Source organism: Arachis ipaensis, chromosome B09 (genome assembly GCF_000816755.2).
Source record: "Arachis ipaensis cultivar K30076 chromosome B09, Araip1.1, whole genome shotgun sequence".
NCBI lineage: Eukaryota > Viridiplantae > Streptophyta > Magnoliopsida > Fabales > Fabaceae > Arachis > Arachis ipaensis.
In genome coordinates this window covers 15,264,043-15,280,132 of record NC_029793.2, presented here as the reverse complement: position 1 = coordinate 15,280,132, position 16,090 = coordinate 15,264,043, and the positions used below count along the sequence as shown (strand labels likewise).

The following is a 16,090-nucleotide window of genomic DNA, read 5'->3' as shown; positions in this document are numbered from 1 at the left end:
CTGTCCCCTTTTAAGTATGGGTCTGGTTGGATCCACGGTTCGGTTTGGAACTCGATTCAACCGGTTCGGTCCTTTCGGTCCAAATTTAGGGTGAAAATTTGCGAAATTGGTGTCAAAATTCTCGTTTCGGCGAGCTCTATCCTATTTTTGGTCGTATCGATTATTAAATCTTTTTAATGTTCATATTATTTCTCTTAAATAAATATACATTAACACAAAAGCCAACCATATTTGCCTGTCTTATAATGAACACTTTACTTAGCCATAACTTGTTGTAGGTGAAACTAGGGGTGTTCGCGGTGCGGTTTGGTTTGGCTTTGAGTGAAAAATTCAACCGATCGTAACACTAATTTTACTTGCGGTGCGGTTTGGATTGGATAACTTAAAAAAAAAAACCCGATCCGATCCGATCCAATTTAAAGCGGTTTGGATTGGATTGGATTTGCGGTTTCGTCAATTAAAAAATTAAATGCATATAACAAGTCTCAACAATATCTTAAAAACCTAATGATAACACAACAATAAAAATAAAATTATAGGTTAGTTAAAATAAATAAATGAATAACATTTTTAACGTAAAATATTAAATAAATAATAATAATAATACATGAATAATATAAAAATATATAACAAATTGAGCATATTATAAGTATAATTGTAAATATAATAATAAAATAATAATGTTATAATACGTTGTGCAGTTTGGATTGGATTGGATCGGTTATTAAAAGTATATCTGATCTGATGTCCGATCCGATCCAGCGGTTTGCAAAAAAAAATCCAATCAAATCCAAATTAGTGCGATTTTAATCGATTTTCGGTTTGGATTGGATTTGATGAGCGGTTTAATTTGGATCGGTTTGAATTTGAAAAACCCTTGGTGAAACTAAATATAATTTTCAGGAAGATCTAACACATAATGTAGATTAGAATTATTTAACATAAGTCCTAAAACAAAATTTACGTATATTTCTCCGTGCAGTATCTACCTCGGCCATCTCCAATGCACTTATGCTGATATCCTTTTTCTTTGCTTATAAAAGAAAAAGAAAATTCACAATCTATGATGCAATTCTTGGTCCACCGATCTTACCTAGTTTATTATATTCTGGTTAATTAATTTGACATGCAATTGGTAAAATGTGGTAGCTTACTAATGCTCTCGTAGTGTCCCTTAGCCAAGTCTCCCTAACTGGGCTTCCCGAACAGTTACATTGAGATAAATGGGCCCACTAGTTTTTAGCGTAGATTTTAGTTGAATTTTCAAAATAAACGAATACAAGGAGTCCTTTAGTAGAAAATGGTATGCTTTCCACATAGGGTATAGGGACTGGGTTGCTTAGCAGTAGTGGCTACGGTTATACAGTCGGAGAACACAGCCACACGTCACTATCTCAGATAGGGTTTCTGATATCTTAGTAAACCTAATCAAAATGGAAAAGATGGATTGCTTAACGTGTAGCGGCAAAGATAATGTTGAAAATTACAAAATTCAAAATTCCGAAGAACAAGCATTAGGGTAGGGGTGAATACTTTTCGTTTTGTCTGATCTTACATACTTAACAAAGCCATTTAGTTACAATAAAGTGGAGATGTATTCTTAAGTGACATGCCAAGCATGTTGTGTTCTTACTTATTTGAAGGTTCCTATTTTTACCGAGAAGCAAGTGGGCCAACCCGAACAGGTCAAATCAGTGGTCACAGTCACTCCAGTATGACTGAATGGAGTTCTATAATAGCAATTTGTCACTGAAGTAGTGGAATACTCCAACTCTCAAAGCAACCTTATCTCTGTACTGTTCTCAGTTGGAAAGGGTAGATCTTCGCGAAAATACAATGTCGGGAGTGGATGACAATGGGCGTGAGATGAACGAGTCGCAGGATCCTGGATCAAACGATGCGTAAGTATCTATCTGCTTCTCTTATATCTATGGGATTATTTTGTTGTTGGACATTTTCGATCGTCCTTCCCCTAATTCGCTTTGTCAATATTCATCTTCTGTTCGTTACGACGACTCATTTCATGGACTAAGCATCTCTATTTTTGTTCTAGTGTCGTACCATCCCTGGAATTGGGTTCTGGTAAAAGCGTCGCAGTTGATGACGGAACAACCGATCTTAATTTGGAGTTAACAATGAATGTGGTAAGGCTATCCTTTTCGGAAACCCTTTTTAAGGTGTTCCTTGGAGAATCTTTTTCCCTGTGTATTTCCCAAGTATGTATTGTTTTTTCTTTGACGGTATACACTATGTTTCATAATGTTGGTCATGCAACAGAGTGCTCTAGCCAGGCCGGGGGAGAACGTGATGCATGATTTGAAGGTCCAACAGGATGATTTACTTGTGCTCACAGTTAATCTGCTTGAGGTTCGTTTTAATTCCGTATCTGATTATCTACTAAGAAATGCGTTAAACTTGGGATTTTAAATATTTTTTCGTACAACACACACATGAAATGTGCCTCGCCTTGGAACAAAGTCAGTATCTTTTGTACCGGATACACTGAACTTCATTGTGTGACCCACATGCGGTGATCCCATTTTCGTCCACTGTGTTATAATAAATTTTTTCCACTCCAACTCACCAATCTCTCATCATCCTATTTAAAAATGCGAAACATGTCAATAGTTTTGTAACCACTATCCCGTTCATTACTAATGCTCAACTTTTCTTTCACCAAATTCATAGAAGATCGATGCTAGGACAGTTGCCTTAGAAGAACGCATCTCAGCACTGGAGCGGCCAATGTTCCAGACGGGGAAGTCAGTGACAAAGATCCAATCCTTGCTAACCGAGCAGATGGGGAGTCCCACTGCGGCTACCACTATATCATGCACAGCAGCAGGGATGGTCGGTGTAGAAGGTTACACCATCAGCGAGACTGAGTTATTACGACACAAGGAAACCAGAAATGTAGTCACGAATGCATTTGGGTCCCGTTCCGAAGTCCAGAAGTTGGTAGAGAAAGGGAAGACAGTTTGCTTGACGAAAACCAACTCAACGCTAGATATCATTGTGCCGAACTCTCTCGGTTATAATGATGACATCATCATAGATGAGACACTCTCAACTCCTCGTCCCACACAAGGCAAGGCCGGGTCAGGATTCCCAAAGGGGTCGCTTTCACATTATTGGTGCTCTGGACTGCCAAAAAGGACCTGCCTATCCAGTGGTGTTACACATGAATCTGCTGCCGTAGCTTGTGATAAGGTTAAGTCTGTGAACGTGGAAAATTATTGAATCGTTACCTTTGAAAATAAAATAAATGAGAAACTCATAAGGCTAATTTGTGCAGGTTTTCATGGAACTGCCTAACCTGTCTCAGTTTGAGAGCACCACTAAAGTGTGTGATGTATTCTCCTTACCCAAGAAGTGTAACACTCGACTGAAGATCCCAAAGTTGGAACCGATTGAGTCGAAGCCAACGAACACAACAGAAAAGCACTTCAGTATCCAGCCCACAACCGCTTTAAACACAAAGCAGGCCACCATGCCTACTCCCTTTATGCATGGTGGGACTGGATTCAAACCATACGGGATGCCCAACATGATGGATTCTCCCGTTCTGTCAATTCCACTGGCAAGTCATTGAAATACTGTGTGCTTAACATAGTCATAACGATAATGTAAATTTCTTAAACGTATATATTCACTAATGTTCATGCTTAAATTTGTTTTTGATTCGTTAGGGGTTCCAAATGGTATTTAGGCCAACGGTTCACATGGACCTAACATATGATGAATGCAAAATGGGTACTTACATTTTCGGAAAAAATGATCAATATTTCTAAGTACACATATCTCGTTGTCATTACTTCAAGCCTACTAGATTTGTTTCTCCATGGAAACTTGCATAACACATGAAAAGATACCTGAACGGATGGATGCCGGCAACAAGTAGGCTTGAACATGTAAGGAACTGAACTCTCCTTCTTGTTTATGTTGATAAGCAATTTAAAAAGTCCTTTGACCTGGTTGTGGTGACAGGTTTTTGTGCCAGTATGCGAACCAACATACACATGGTACCTGATGGTTGTGGACATCAAGCATGCTGCTGTGTACAGCCTAGACATCACAAGAGCCCCTGAGCATAAGGAGCGGAGGGAATGCAACATGCAAACTATTGTGAGTAGATCAAAAATTGATTAACGATTTTGATTACTAAAAATGAGTTCTGTTTACACTGTCGCGAATGTCTTCATGAGTAAGTTCTTCATGTAACATCTGACCCGCGTGCAGCTCCTGATGCTAGCGAGTATTTTCAAGCAGGATAGAAACCTGAAGAATTTTACACATGTTTCTGCTGATCCAACGACATGGGGACCGGTTCAGTACTCGGAAGGAGTCCCTTGCCACCCGGACTGGTAAATTTACGATTCACATTGACTAATGCAGTTCAGTTAAAGCATTGTTACTTATTTGGCTATTTTTTCCTTCACGAATTCCCTATTATGTTGTTGTTATGCAGTAATGATTCATGTCTATGGATGTTGAACTGGCTCCAAATGGAGGGCAAATTCACACTAGGCAATCTTCCTTGGCAGGTTTGGCTAACAAAATAATTTATTTATGTCTGATAAATGCAAGTGTTGGCTTCTCACGATTCTCCTTTAATTACTGCTAGATGGACTGACTGAAGTTGAGGATGAAGACGGCAACGAGAATAGTTCTTTTAGAATGCAACGAGGTGAGGGCTGCAGTGGATTCCAAGGTAGAGGCCGCTTGGAAGAAACTTGTATGCACTAAGGAGTGACTCTCCATAAACAACTAGGGCAGCGACATAAGTATAGAGCATACTCTTGTAGGCTATCTTTGATTATCATGCCAACAGGCCTTGATGTCGTTGTAATCTTTTAGTAATTTCTTGGTTTATTTTGATTTAGTCAATATAGGGTACCGTAAACTTCGTTTTAGTTTGATGGCTACTTTTGTGTGTGGAAACTAGTGGTCCTGTCGACAGCCTAGAGCACAACTTCCACACTCCCCAGTTACCACTACTTAAAATTAATTGGGGATATGGCCAATAGTAAATAGGTTAGGACCTTGTGGCATTTTGTTAATACATGAAGACATGTCATTATCCATTCATGGAAATGGTTCTTACTAGTATTTATCCAATCATGGAATTGGTACCTAGTAGAAGTCGCAGCATGTTCCTTACCAAAATTTGGTGTACCTTATGCAGTTAATTAGTGAATGGTTAAGGATATTTTATTTAAGAATTACATTGTCATTTCAACAGCGATTTTACTTTTTTTTGGATCCATTCTCATGTTAGAATAGTTAACGAGTTATTAATAAAAAGGCATGTGAATGAAAAAAGAAAATCAATCTACCCTTTGATCCCAATAAAAGGACAATCACTTTTGACTATACCAAATTTTTAAGGCACAGTGAACAATTCAAAAAGAAAACGACACTGTCTAAGCTGGCCACTATAAACAAAATGCAATTTAATCAAGTGCTAATGCGAAACACCAATGACATAAGACCCTGCCAATGTAGGTGGCAAATACATTGAATGAAGAAAAACCTTCCCCCACCCTAAGAGTTTACACTCATGAAATGCATTTAAACAAGCATGGTTGTTGGAGCTTGCGAGAACAGCGATTCCTCAAGGCCACTGACGGAGAAACATGCAATGATGCATGTGATGCCTGTTATATGCAACAAAAATTATCAACCACGACGTTGCGTGAAGGCTTTAACAAAAAAGGAGAAGGGATTCACATTCTGAACATGGTTCGGTTTAGGAAACCAACAGAAACTTCCTTTCACATGTCATTCACAAAAAAATCCTTATAAGGGATACATTACTACTGAATTACAAGTTCTTGAACACATAATAACAGTTCACAGGACCCTATGATATTGGCAGCACAACTGGCCCGGATTTGGATGGATCCAAGGCACCTCACACAGTAGGGACACTATCAGGGGTCTGCAAGAGAAAATTGATTTGGAAATTGGCTAGTTGCCTGATCCGAATTTTGAGCCATGAGTAACACCCGGCCACCTTTTTTTCCTTGTATCGGTAAGAGCATTAAATTAGCAAAGCCACAGAGATGAATGGAATGGAATCGAATTGAAGAAAACATTGCAACTTGAGAAATTAACTAACCACTATCTCCAGTACCAGGCATCATTCAATAAACCATTACTCTCCTGTCTATATTAGGCAAACACCAACTCTACCTTCAATTTTGATTTGCGAGTGAAAAGCATGGGTTCCTCAACACAGGAAAAGAAATGACATATGTACAAAAAGAAATACTATATCTTCTAACTACAGGTACAGTAAGAAAGGAAAATTCAATAGACCATAAACACATGAACGAACAAAGACAATAAACACACATACCCCTAAACGTAAGCATCCTAAAATGACTGATTCACTGATAGGTTCAAAACATGCAATTTAAAGTGATAATGCCAAACCCCTAAATGAATGAAAGAGCCAACGGGATTAATGCTACAACAGATTGTATAATTTTTTTTTGTGAAATTATCACACAGATTCTCATGTCAATGTGAGACATCCCTCACCTGTGACTTTTTTTCATCAGTGTGTGTTTTCCATCATTTGGAAAACTATTACAGGATCCGCAACATGTAACATGATGTTTTCACACACAATTAGTCACGTTCAATACTAACAAACCAACATATGAAAAGTAAATTTGAAGCACAGAAACTATGATGGCCCAAAAAATTTAACTTCACTGCTTAAAATTTAGTTTTTGCCAAAAGTAAATGTGGAGTGTCAATTTTTACGTGTCTGACTAGGAATAATATGCATTGAAAGGTACATTAAAAAAATATAGGTTTCTACTAATGTCACCAGAATACAAGGTCAAAACAAACAATTTGAAATAACAACTATTGTACGTCATGCAGCTTGACAGCATAAAGTTAATAGGCGAAGTATATTTAACACCAAAGCATTAGTTTAAGTGTAGTAAGTTGCATAATATGAAATGATTGAAGGTTTAAATTATAAATAACCTTTGATCGCTTGCGTTTATGCCCCCGAGCAGTGGCAGTCACATTTGTTGTTGCAGTTGGCGTATCTCTGTTAGGACAGCGTGTCCTCCGGTGCCCGAGCTTCCCACACGTACTGCACTTTCTTTTGGTCTTCGCAGCAGAACCCCCAGCTTGACTGCACGGACCTGTGCCTTTTGTTCTAACACGAATTGGGTCTTTCACTATATTATCTGTTGCCGGTGTGGAAATATTGTTTGGTGGTCGAAGGCCATACTTGATTTCAAGGAAAACAGCATCGGATAAAACCTTCTTCGAGTAAACCTTGAAGTCATCATCGCTCATGCAAGCCACCTTCCCTAACCGTTTGCATAGCTGCGAGAACGCACCCAACCTTGTTCTATACGTCACGCTTTGGTCAGCAGTGTGGTGGTCAACCATTTTATTATTTATCTCCATTTTAGCTGTCTTGGACCACCTGCGCAGAACCAGGCTTTCAGGAATTTCCGCTAAATCAAGCCTGACACACACAGCCACAATGTGCACACATGGAATTCCGAACGACTCCATTCGCATGCACGTGCAACTAAAGATATTAGAAGTAGGCTCCCTATAAACCTGCCAAGTCATCTCAGGCCTCCGATACTTTTGTAGAGTATACACATGCAGGTGCAATGTCTCATTGATTTCGCATATTCTAACACGTACGCACCGTTTCAAGCTTTCCCTAAATCTAGCAAACATTTCGTGAGTGAACTTCGTCCACGCCGACTTTTCCAACTCAACAAACTCCGTCTGTAATACAGGTGTACCATACCAAGAGCGAAATTCTAGCTCATCAATGTTGTCGCGAAGAAAATCGACACACCTCTGGAAATTGGTAACAAATTCCAGAATACCGTACCGGCTCTTAACAAACTGACCGAGCTTGGCGTGTAGTGACTCGCACCTAGATGTAGTACGTATCCCGGCAAAAAATCTACCTCGGATGTAAGTTGTTGTCCATGCATACTTTTTACTGTACAAGTCCTTCACCCAGTCAACGTCCCCAACACCACACTCGTTCACCATGTTCTCCCAATGCGCTTCAAACTCATCGGTTTCCATATCAGCCAACATGCAGTGTTTAAAGAGATGTGTGAATCTTGGGTCGCATATGTTAGACGTCGCGTTTCTCAGAAGATGCCAAGCGCATAACCTATGATGCGCATCAGGAAAAACAGACTGAATCGCTATCCTCATGGCTGGGTCCCCATCGGTGATAACAGACTGTGGTGCCTTTCCTTGCATGCATTCCAAAAACTTCTCAAGAACCCAAATGTAAGACTCATGTGACTCGCAGGAAACCATAGCTGTAGCAAAAACGCATGTCTGGTTGTGGTGGTTTACTCCGGAGAAGACAACAACGGGAAGGTTATACTTGTTACGGCCATACGTTGCATCGAATGCTAGGACGTCACCGAACAACAAATAATCTTTCTGACAACGACCGTTGCTCCAAAACAAGTTGCAGAGGTGTTTCCCGTCTCCAACCTTGTACCGCCAAAACATTTTCCCATCCACGCGTGCCAGACCTTCTAGGTACCTTATACTTGCATTTACGTCTCCACCTTGGAGCCCTCTCTGCTTCCGCACCTCGTTATACATATCTTGCTTCGTAAATGTAAGCAGGTTAAAACCCCTAGTTATGCTGCAAATGACTCATATATCTTCAGAATGCTAATCCCAATCTCCCTCATGCTGGTTAGCTAAGCAACTTCTACCTCAGAAATCTTCCTGTGTGACCGTAAATAATCCACAAGCTTCTCATATGCCAGTTCGTGATTATGCTCCTCGACGAAACGCGACACGTACCACTTCCCGCTTCCGTCTTTCCTCTTAATCCTCATCTCGGCAAGACATCCGCATCGGGTAACTACCTTATGTTCCCGAATGCGATCAACCTTTTCCAACCATTTTTTCCCTCGAAATCCTTGCCGGTTACACACAAACGTGTACCTCACAATCTCACCGGCAGTGTTTCTAACCGTCTTACCTCGTCGTGATGCAAAGCCCTTTAGTCGGCTGTAGTTGTTATAGACCGCTTGCATCCTCAGGTGTAGAAAACTCCATTTGAAGGACATCTTCAGCTTGCAACCCCTCCAAACCCAAGAAATTGGGCAACAGCGAAGCCCCCCTACCTTCCCAATCAGATAAGTCACCATCTGCCTCCACTACGGTATCAAACATTGTCTCCTGAAGGAATTAAAAAAAAAACTTTCATTATCAGCTGGCCGGATCTAAATATCATTCTTATGATGTTACTGTAGCTCATTCATTTTCCAACATTTACTCTAATCCAAACAACCGAACTAATCAGGGCATATAAAACGTACAAAATGTGAAAATCTTGAAGGTTACATTATTTTTTAAATTGTATAATCCAAATTCTTTTATTAATAGTCTTAATAATATGGTGACTACTTCAACGATATCAACTTCAACTATATACTTCTAATGACTACGTTTCTGTTCATTATTAATTTGATTAACTTTACATATTCATGTTACAACTTATGATACATTTTACACTTTAAATTTATTGTATGGCCTATGAAAGATATTTTCTCCATTATCAGTTCGCCGAAACTCATTTAACAAATCGCAGACATGACATGCTAAACAATCCCTAATAACTACAACAACAAATCTTAAGAGCACAAAACCCTCTAGTTTAATTCAACTCGCAGCCTATACATAAGGATTGCAAGGTATAGGCACCATACCTGTTGATTCGTAACACAAACATTGCCATCCATCCAGTCATCCTCAAGAGGCTCATTCCACATACACGGCTGCTCACCAAGCTTGCTAGTCGATCCCATTATTCACTGCAAGACACATACAAGTAATTACACGAACCATGAATTACGGACATAAAAAATTTGACGTACACATTCACAACACTCACACTTGCTGTCTCAAAACCTTATCCCCTGAAGCATTACATACATGTATATCTTTTGTTGACATATGCCATATTTAAATTTATAAAGCTTAAAATTATAACAGCACCACTATTCATACTTTTTTTACAGTTCATGCAGGTAGGTTCATTTTTCAGGTAATAATTACTGAACTTGCAACATCTTAAGCGACTACTCAGAGACTGTACCTGTTGAAGTATAACTCATTGGCATCATAATCATTCAAATGAATACAATAATACGATTACGTTTACTGATATCAAATTTAATTCAAATTTTAATTTAAATTTTTTGTATTTGAAATTTAACTTAACAAATTAAGAATACATCTTTTGATTTTAACTTCTGGATTTCATTAGGAATACTAAATTAAATAAAAAATAGTACTCACAACTTATATCCTTGGAAGTGTTTAAAAAGGTAACTTAAATTTACGTATTAAAATTCAGTACTCTTTTTTCATTTAAGTTGTTCTTCCTAATGAAATTAATAATTCAAATTATAGAAACATTTATTTTTAATTTTTAAGATAAATTTTAAATAGTTTTAATAAAAATTAAATTTTTAATAATTCTGATAACAATAAACGTAGTCATATTATTGTATTCATATGATTATTTTTGTCTGTTCAGTTACAACGAAATTAACCGTTTAAAATAAGTCATTTTAAATTGAAAAATCAAAGTACTCCTACACCACTCTCCTGTATTTATAGACTCCTACTCTTGATCAATCGTTAGGGGTCTTAAACTTTATTAACTTGAGTAAATGCTGACTGGGTACCGATGTGGTGTGCCAAATTCAGCATAAATCGTGCAGTGGTTAACGTATTACATAAATCAGAAGACCCTGGGACGATTTATATATTTCTAGAACAAAGGTCATGACTTTAGGAGAATCAGGCAAACTTAGAATGGGCTTATTTTACTTGCGTGAAAATGCCTAAATCAGATTTACAGGATTATCTCAAACCACAACTCAATGCCAACATATGATAAATTCCGATGTTTACCAAATTCTAATGAAATAACAAACTAAGCATTTACAGCATTCAACGATTTGGCTAATTAAGTATTCACAGCAACAATCTCAACATTTACTCATCACATTAAGCAACAAACGCAATGCAGTCAGATTTTTCCAGCAACAAAGCATTGAAGTCAAATCCAAAAATGACAAAAATTTTTAATTTTAAACAACTTCATTAAATTATCATAATTTTCAGCCACAACAGCATTATTGAATTCTACTACGACAAATCCTTATTTCAACAATAAATTAAATTTTCAAAAACAACATCAACATGCAGCAACGAAAATAAAAAAAAAAATACCTGCCCAACTGAAGCTCACTGACTAGTGACCTACACACGGCAAAGGTAGATGACCACTTGAACTGACACTTGAATCAATGAGACCTCAACGACCACCAGCGACACACTGCAACGATCTTCAGGCGTCAGTAGCGTCACTCACAAGCATCGGTGCCAAAAGGTGCGTTCCTCCTACAGCGATGAACAAGCTCTCCGATACGATGCCTGTTGACTTCGATCCCGACCAGCACCGTTACAGAGGTGACGGATCTTCAACGAAACAATAACACAAAAAACAAACACCGCGAACAAAGACAATGACGGTTGACCACAGCATCCAAGCCTCGACGACTGGGTGCTCACCTTCACGTTAGGGCACTGGGGGTTTACAAAACGCCATCGTTTTCATTTTTTAACGAGCAACTCTTTTCCTTGCACTAACCTCCCTCCACAGACCATTTTCATCACGGACTTCATTTTCTTTTTCGAACTGCATCACTAAAACCATCATTATTCCAACAATGCCAACCGTGGCAAAAAGGCCCATAATAAAAAACCCTTCCAAAATTTAATACAAGCCCAAATTCAGTCAATTATGTTCTTATGGGCCTAAAGAATACAACTTTTCATCCAACTGACTCAGCTACAACTTGGCTTGCTTTATGCTTTAAGCTGATCATGGATCACTGCCCCTATATTCAATTTTCACTTTATTGCAGGGACATTCAGGATATTTCACAGTATGCTACACGACAAAAACAACACCTGTAACCTAATCGTACGTGGATCATCAGAATTCCAAAAAAGTGGTCTGGACCATTGAAAACTTTCCTATAGTATTAACTAAAATTAGCCGTATAGACATAGTGATAGTTTTTTGTATTATTTATTATAAATAAATACGATTATCGTTTAAAATATGATTTCAAAATTGGCTGAACCGAAACTAGAAATGGTCCCTTTTCGGTTTTTGGTTAGCTCTGTAATTTCCTCTCTCTCTCTCTCTCTCTCTCTCTGTCTGTTAGTTGCTCTCGGCGCCGCTACCGGTCTGGGCACTTTTCACTTTTCACTACCAACCAAGAATGAAGGCTTCGCTGAAATTCCGCGAAGAACAGAAGCCCTTATTAAGGGCCAAAGTGCCACTAAATATCTTAGGTATGCCCTTCCAATCTGGGATCGTAGCTGGCGACTCCAAAGAACTAACCCTAAACCTCGGAACCTTCTTCGACTCTGGCCCTTCCATTAGGCTCTCCTACAGACCCAACGATTCTCTTAACCCTTTCTCTCTCGTTGTCAAGACTGGAACCGGACCCTTCGGTTCCCCGTTGTCCAGCTCAATGCTCATGAGCTGCGAGTTCAACTTGCTACCTAATCGCCTTACCGGCAACCGGAACAACGTAAATAGCCCTCTTTTCATGCTTCATTTCAAGCCTCGATTTGGGGATTTCTCGTTCAAGAAATCGCAGTCCTCGATTTTCGATAAGAAAGGTTTTGCCGGCGGTGTTGTTGTTGGTGGCGGCGGTGCTGGCTCTGACGACGACGGTTCGATTGAGGTTGTTGATTCGCCGGCGAAGGTGGCGGCAGAGATTGGGGGTTTTGGGGGATACGGCGGCGGCAAGGTTCCGATCTTGGGAGGGGCATCTCCGGCAGCCGGAGCGATTGCGGGGATGTTCTCCGGCATGGAGGTGTCGGCGAGGACGACCCTGCCGGTAAGGGGGCGTGCAGCATTGAAGTTTCGGTGGGGAGTTAGGGTTCCTGCGGAGATGAAGGTAGGCGAGGGAAAAACGACAAGTGGATTTGCGTTTCGGAATGTGCCGTTTTTGGTGATGGATAAGATTGGAATTGAGCATATGGTTGACGGTGGTGGCGGCCGCGGTGGCAATTTGAGGGATGTAAAGGGGAAGGGGAACGGTGAATTGAGTTTTCCGACGAGTGGGGATGTGGCGGAGGCGTGTTTGACGGTGAAGAGGCAGCTGGAGGTTCTTCAAGCTGAGAACGGGTTGCTGAGGAACGCTGTGGAGGATCTCCGGCGAGAAATTGCAGGCACTGGAGGAGGAGGTTTTGAATTTGGAAGGAATGGAATGAAAGGGAAGAATACTGATCCCAGAAAGAGTGAGAAGAAATCTTCTGATTTCAATGGTTTTCCTGGAAAATCAAATGAAGCTGATGCCAGTGCAGAATTGAAGAAGGCGTTTATTGGAGTCACTTCACCTTAAAAAAAAACACTGCCCAAATAATTCGGCACTTCTAAAATGGTGCTGCTAAATTTTTTGGTGTCTTAATCATATATTTGGCTAAAATGTTATTAGAATTCCATGCGATTTTTGCCATAGGTTTTTTAATTTTTTAGTTCCGGTCTATTAGATTGTCAAGTTCTAGTTATCCCCAATGTTTTGATTTTGGTTGATTATGTAATTAGTGAGGCTTTTTGGTGTTTGTAAATAACTAAATAAGTATGAATTAAGTTCTGTCTTAATCAGCTTTCAGGTTTGTTTTTTTTGCTAGTTCATTCTTCTTTTAGATTATTCGAATTTCTGCAATAATAGAGGGAAATTATTTCAATTTGAATTGTGTGTTACATTTGAAATTCAAATATTCAAATTAGATTTCGAATTTATTGTTAGTTCAGACTTGAGACAACCAGATATGCAATTGCCAGCTAGATGCCAATTACGGGATAATAATTGACAAATATAAAATCTGGTACAATGGTGATAACTTTTCTAAGATTTTCAGTTACAATGGTAATAACTTTTCGAATATTTTCAGTTAAAGCATCTAATTATTACTAATTGATTGACCTATCAAATTCATTTCTCATACCATTGTAGTTCTCAAACAATAATATTACACATTTGGCTAATTTTTTTTTGATATTGGAAGAGTGTGTGAGTTGTGCTTGGTTATGGTGTATACAAGTGTTAGACACAAATGTGGGACAGAGAGAAATCGGACCGTCCGAATTCTTTGTAAAAAAATTCGTTAATCACAAATCGGACCGTCCGATTAGTTTTTGTTTTTTTTTAGTTTTTAAATGCATGACTATTGTTTTTCATGTCATTTTATGATGTTACTGAACCCACAATTGCATAATTTTAAAATAGGTTGAGATACTAAAATCGTTTTTGATATTTTATTATATTGACCAAAATAGTTTGTTAATGAAAAAAATATCTTTAAAATATTTTACAAGTAACAAATAACTTTTATATTCAACATATTATTTATACATTTGATCTAAAATTTTAAAAAAATATTTGGAGAATTATTTAAAAATTCACATAAAAAATACTAAAATTCGATCACTTGCAAAATAGAGGAGAAGGCATGCAGTTTTCTACAACTCGCTTCTGGCATCCGCAAGTGCCACATATAATTTAGAGTTCAATTCCATTTTGCAGGACCTTTCACTACATTTGGTTGTAAATTGCCGAAATATCACTTCATAGTTCATACCAAACTTAGGTTTAGTAATATTTATGTTTGATAAATTAAATTAAGAGTGGTTTTTAATAAACATAAGAAATAACAATTGTAATTAGTAAAATAACTTTTAAAATTTAAAAATATTATAATAGATATAAATATAAGAACTAAATTTAAAAATTAATTAATATATAAAATTATATTAGACTTTTTAATTTTGATAATTTTAAGTCAATTTTAAAAATCCCACCTTAAATGCTTTTAAAAATACTCATATCTTTTAAAAGCTACAAGCATATATATATAATTTTCCTGATTTATCAAACATATAATGAAAAACTTGTGTTTTTGAAAAGAACAACTACCTTCTTAAAAAAATTTACCAAATCAAGTTTTGATTTGCAAGCAGATATAAGTATCTTCCACCCAATTAAATCGGTTATAAATGTCAAAATTTTCTCTCTTTTTTGGGCAGATAGAGTGGGCCAGCAGATTGGTCTGCCAAAAGATGTACTTTTGTTTTTTAATGAAATTTTAAATAAAAATTTAAATTTTTAACTTTGAAAAAATAAGAATAAAAATTTCCGAACAATTAAAAGAGAAAAATATATCAAAAAAGTTATCATGGAATATACTTATTGTTTTAGTGCCACCTTTCAAAAGTTTTTTTTAGTTTAGGATTTAAGGTTTAAAAAATTAAAAAAATCAGTGCGTCCTTGATTTTGAATATCTGATCATTCGTCATGGAATAATTACTTTTCTTTTTTTCGTTAACTCTACATTCGGGAAATATATATATTTTTTAATGTGTAATTCTCGAGAACCTCATGCCCCGAGAATATAGAAAGAGGGAAGAAAATAGAACACATAACGCTAAGCTTTATGACATCAAAAACTGCTAGAGATGTTATACATTTCTAATTCGGCTTAATTCACAATAATGGGTGGGTTTAGAAGTGAACGATGCAAGATTAACTTTAAGATGGGAATATATCTCCGTATTTTTTAACATGCAAATGCAAAACAAACAAAAAATATCAAAGACAGTATATGATTTTAAAAAGGGAAAAAACATGACATGACAGAACAAAACACAATCACACAAAGTATAAACACAAAAAAATAAAATATTTTTATGTTTTGTTGAATAATAAACTGAATATAAGATATAATAAACAATAAAAAATCTAATTTACCTTATTTACCTTATTTTTCTTATTATGTTTTGTTTTATGCTTGCAAACAAATGCACCCAAAAAGGCTTGCACGTGCTTAGCTTAAGCATCAGGAAAATATAATTAACGTTTGATTAGGGTAGTGAAATAAAGGTCTATTCAATCATAAAGGATGTAATTGATAATATAGCCCCCAAAACAGGTAATAGGTATCTGCATACAGTTCAGAA

The 16,090-nt window shown here is 37.5% G+C and overlaps 3 protein-coding genes across 4 annotated transcripts in view; 1 reads left to right on the top strand and 2 right to left on the bottom strand.

Annotated features, from left to right (window-relative positions):
* Nucleotides 2,633-13,761, top strand: LOC107615120. Its single transcript, XM_016317233.2, has 3 exons — nt 2,633-2,646; nt 3,422-3,425; nt 12,258-13,761. The coding sequence occupies exon 3, from the start codon at nt 12,342-12,344 to the stop codon at nt 13,473-13,475; it is 1,134 nt and encodes a 377-aa protein (XP_016172719.1). The 5' UTR covers nt 2,633-2,646; nt 3,422-3,425; nt 12,258-12,341; the 3' UTR covers nt 13,476-13,761.
* Nucleotides 5,458-9,845, bottom strand: LOC107615119 (protein FAR1-RELATED SEQUENCE 5-like). Its single transcript, XM_016317232.1, has 5 exons — nt 9,747-9,845; nt 9,063-9,216; nt 8,745-8,953; nt 7,006-8,634; nt 5,458-5,493 (listed from the first exon to the last, which is right to left on the bottom strand). Exons 1-5 carry the CDS (start codon nt 9,843-9,845, stop codon nt 5,458-5,460), a joined length of 2,127 nt encoding a protein of 708 aa, XP_016172718.1.
* Nucleotides 5,523-16,090, bottom strand: part of LOC107617783 (geranylgeranyl transferase type-2 subunit alpha 1) — a 16,768-nt gene continuing 6,200 nt past the window's right edge. For both annotated transcript variants that reach the window (XM_016319650.2, XM_016319652.2), the window contains one exon: nt 5,523-5,533. The gene's annotated coding sequence lies outside the window, so the exon portion shown is untranslated. The remainder of the gene's footprint in view (nt 5,534-16,090) is intronic.

Bases quoted from the DNA above. Each gene is read 5' to 3' on its own strand.
- LOC107615119 (XM_016317232.1), bottom strand. From the start codon at position 9,845: ATGGGATCGACTAGCAAGCTTGGTGAGCAGCCGTGTATGTGGAATGAG. The intron at 8,635-8,744 runs GTAGAAGTTGCT...ACATTTACGAAG, and splicing joins CACACAGGAAGATTTCTGAG to CAAGATATGTATAACGAGGT. The intron at 5,494-7,005 runs GTTATTTATAAT...CTACATTGGCAG, and splicing joins ATAAACGCAAGCGATCAAAG to GGTCTTATGTCATTGGTGTT.
- LOC107615120 (XM_016317233.2), top strand. From the start codon at position 12,342: ATGAAGGCTTCGCTGAAATTCCGCGAAGAACAGAAGCCCTTATTAAGG.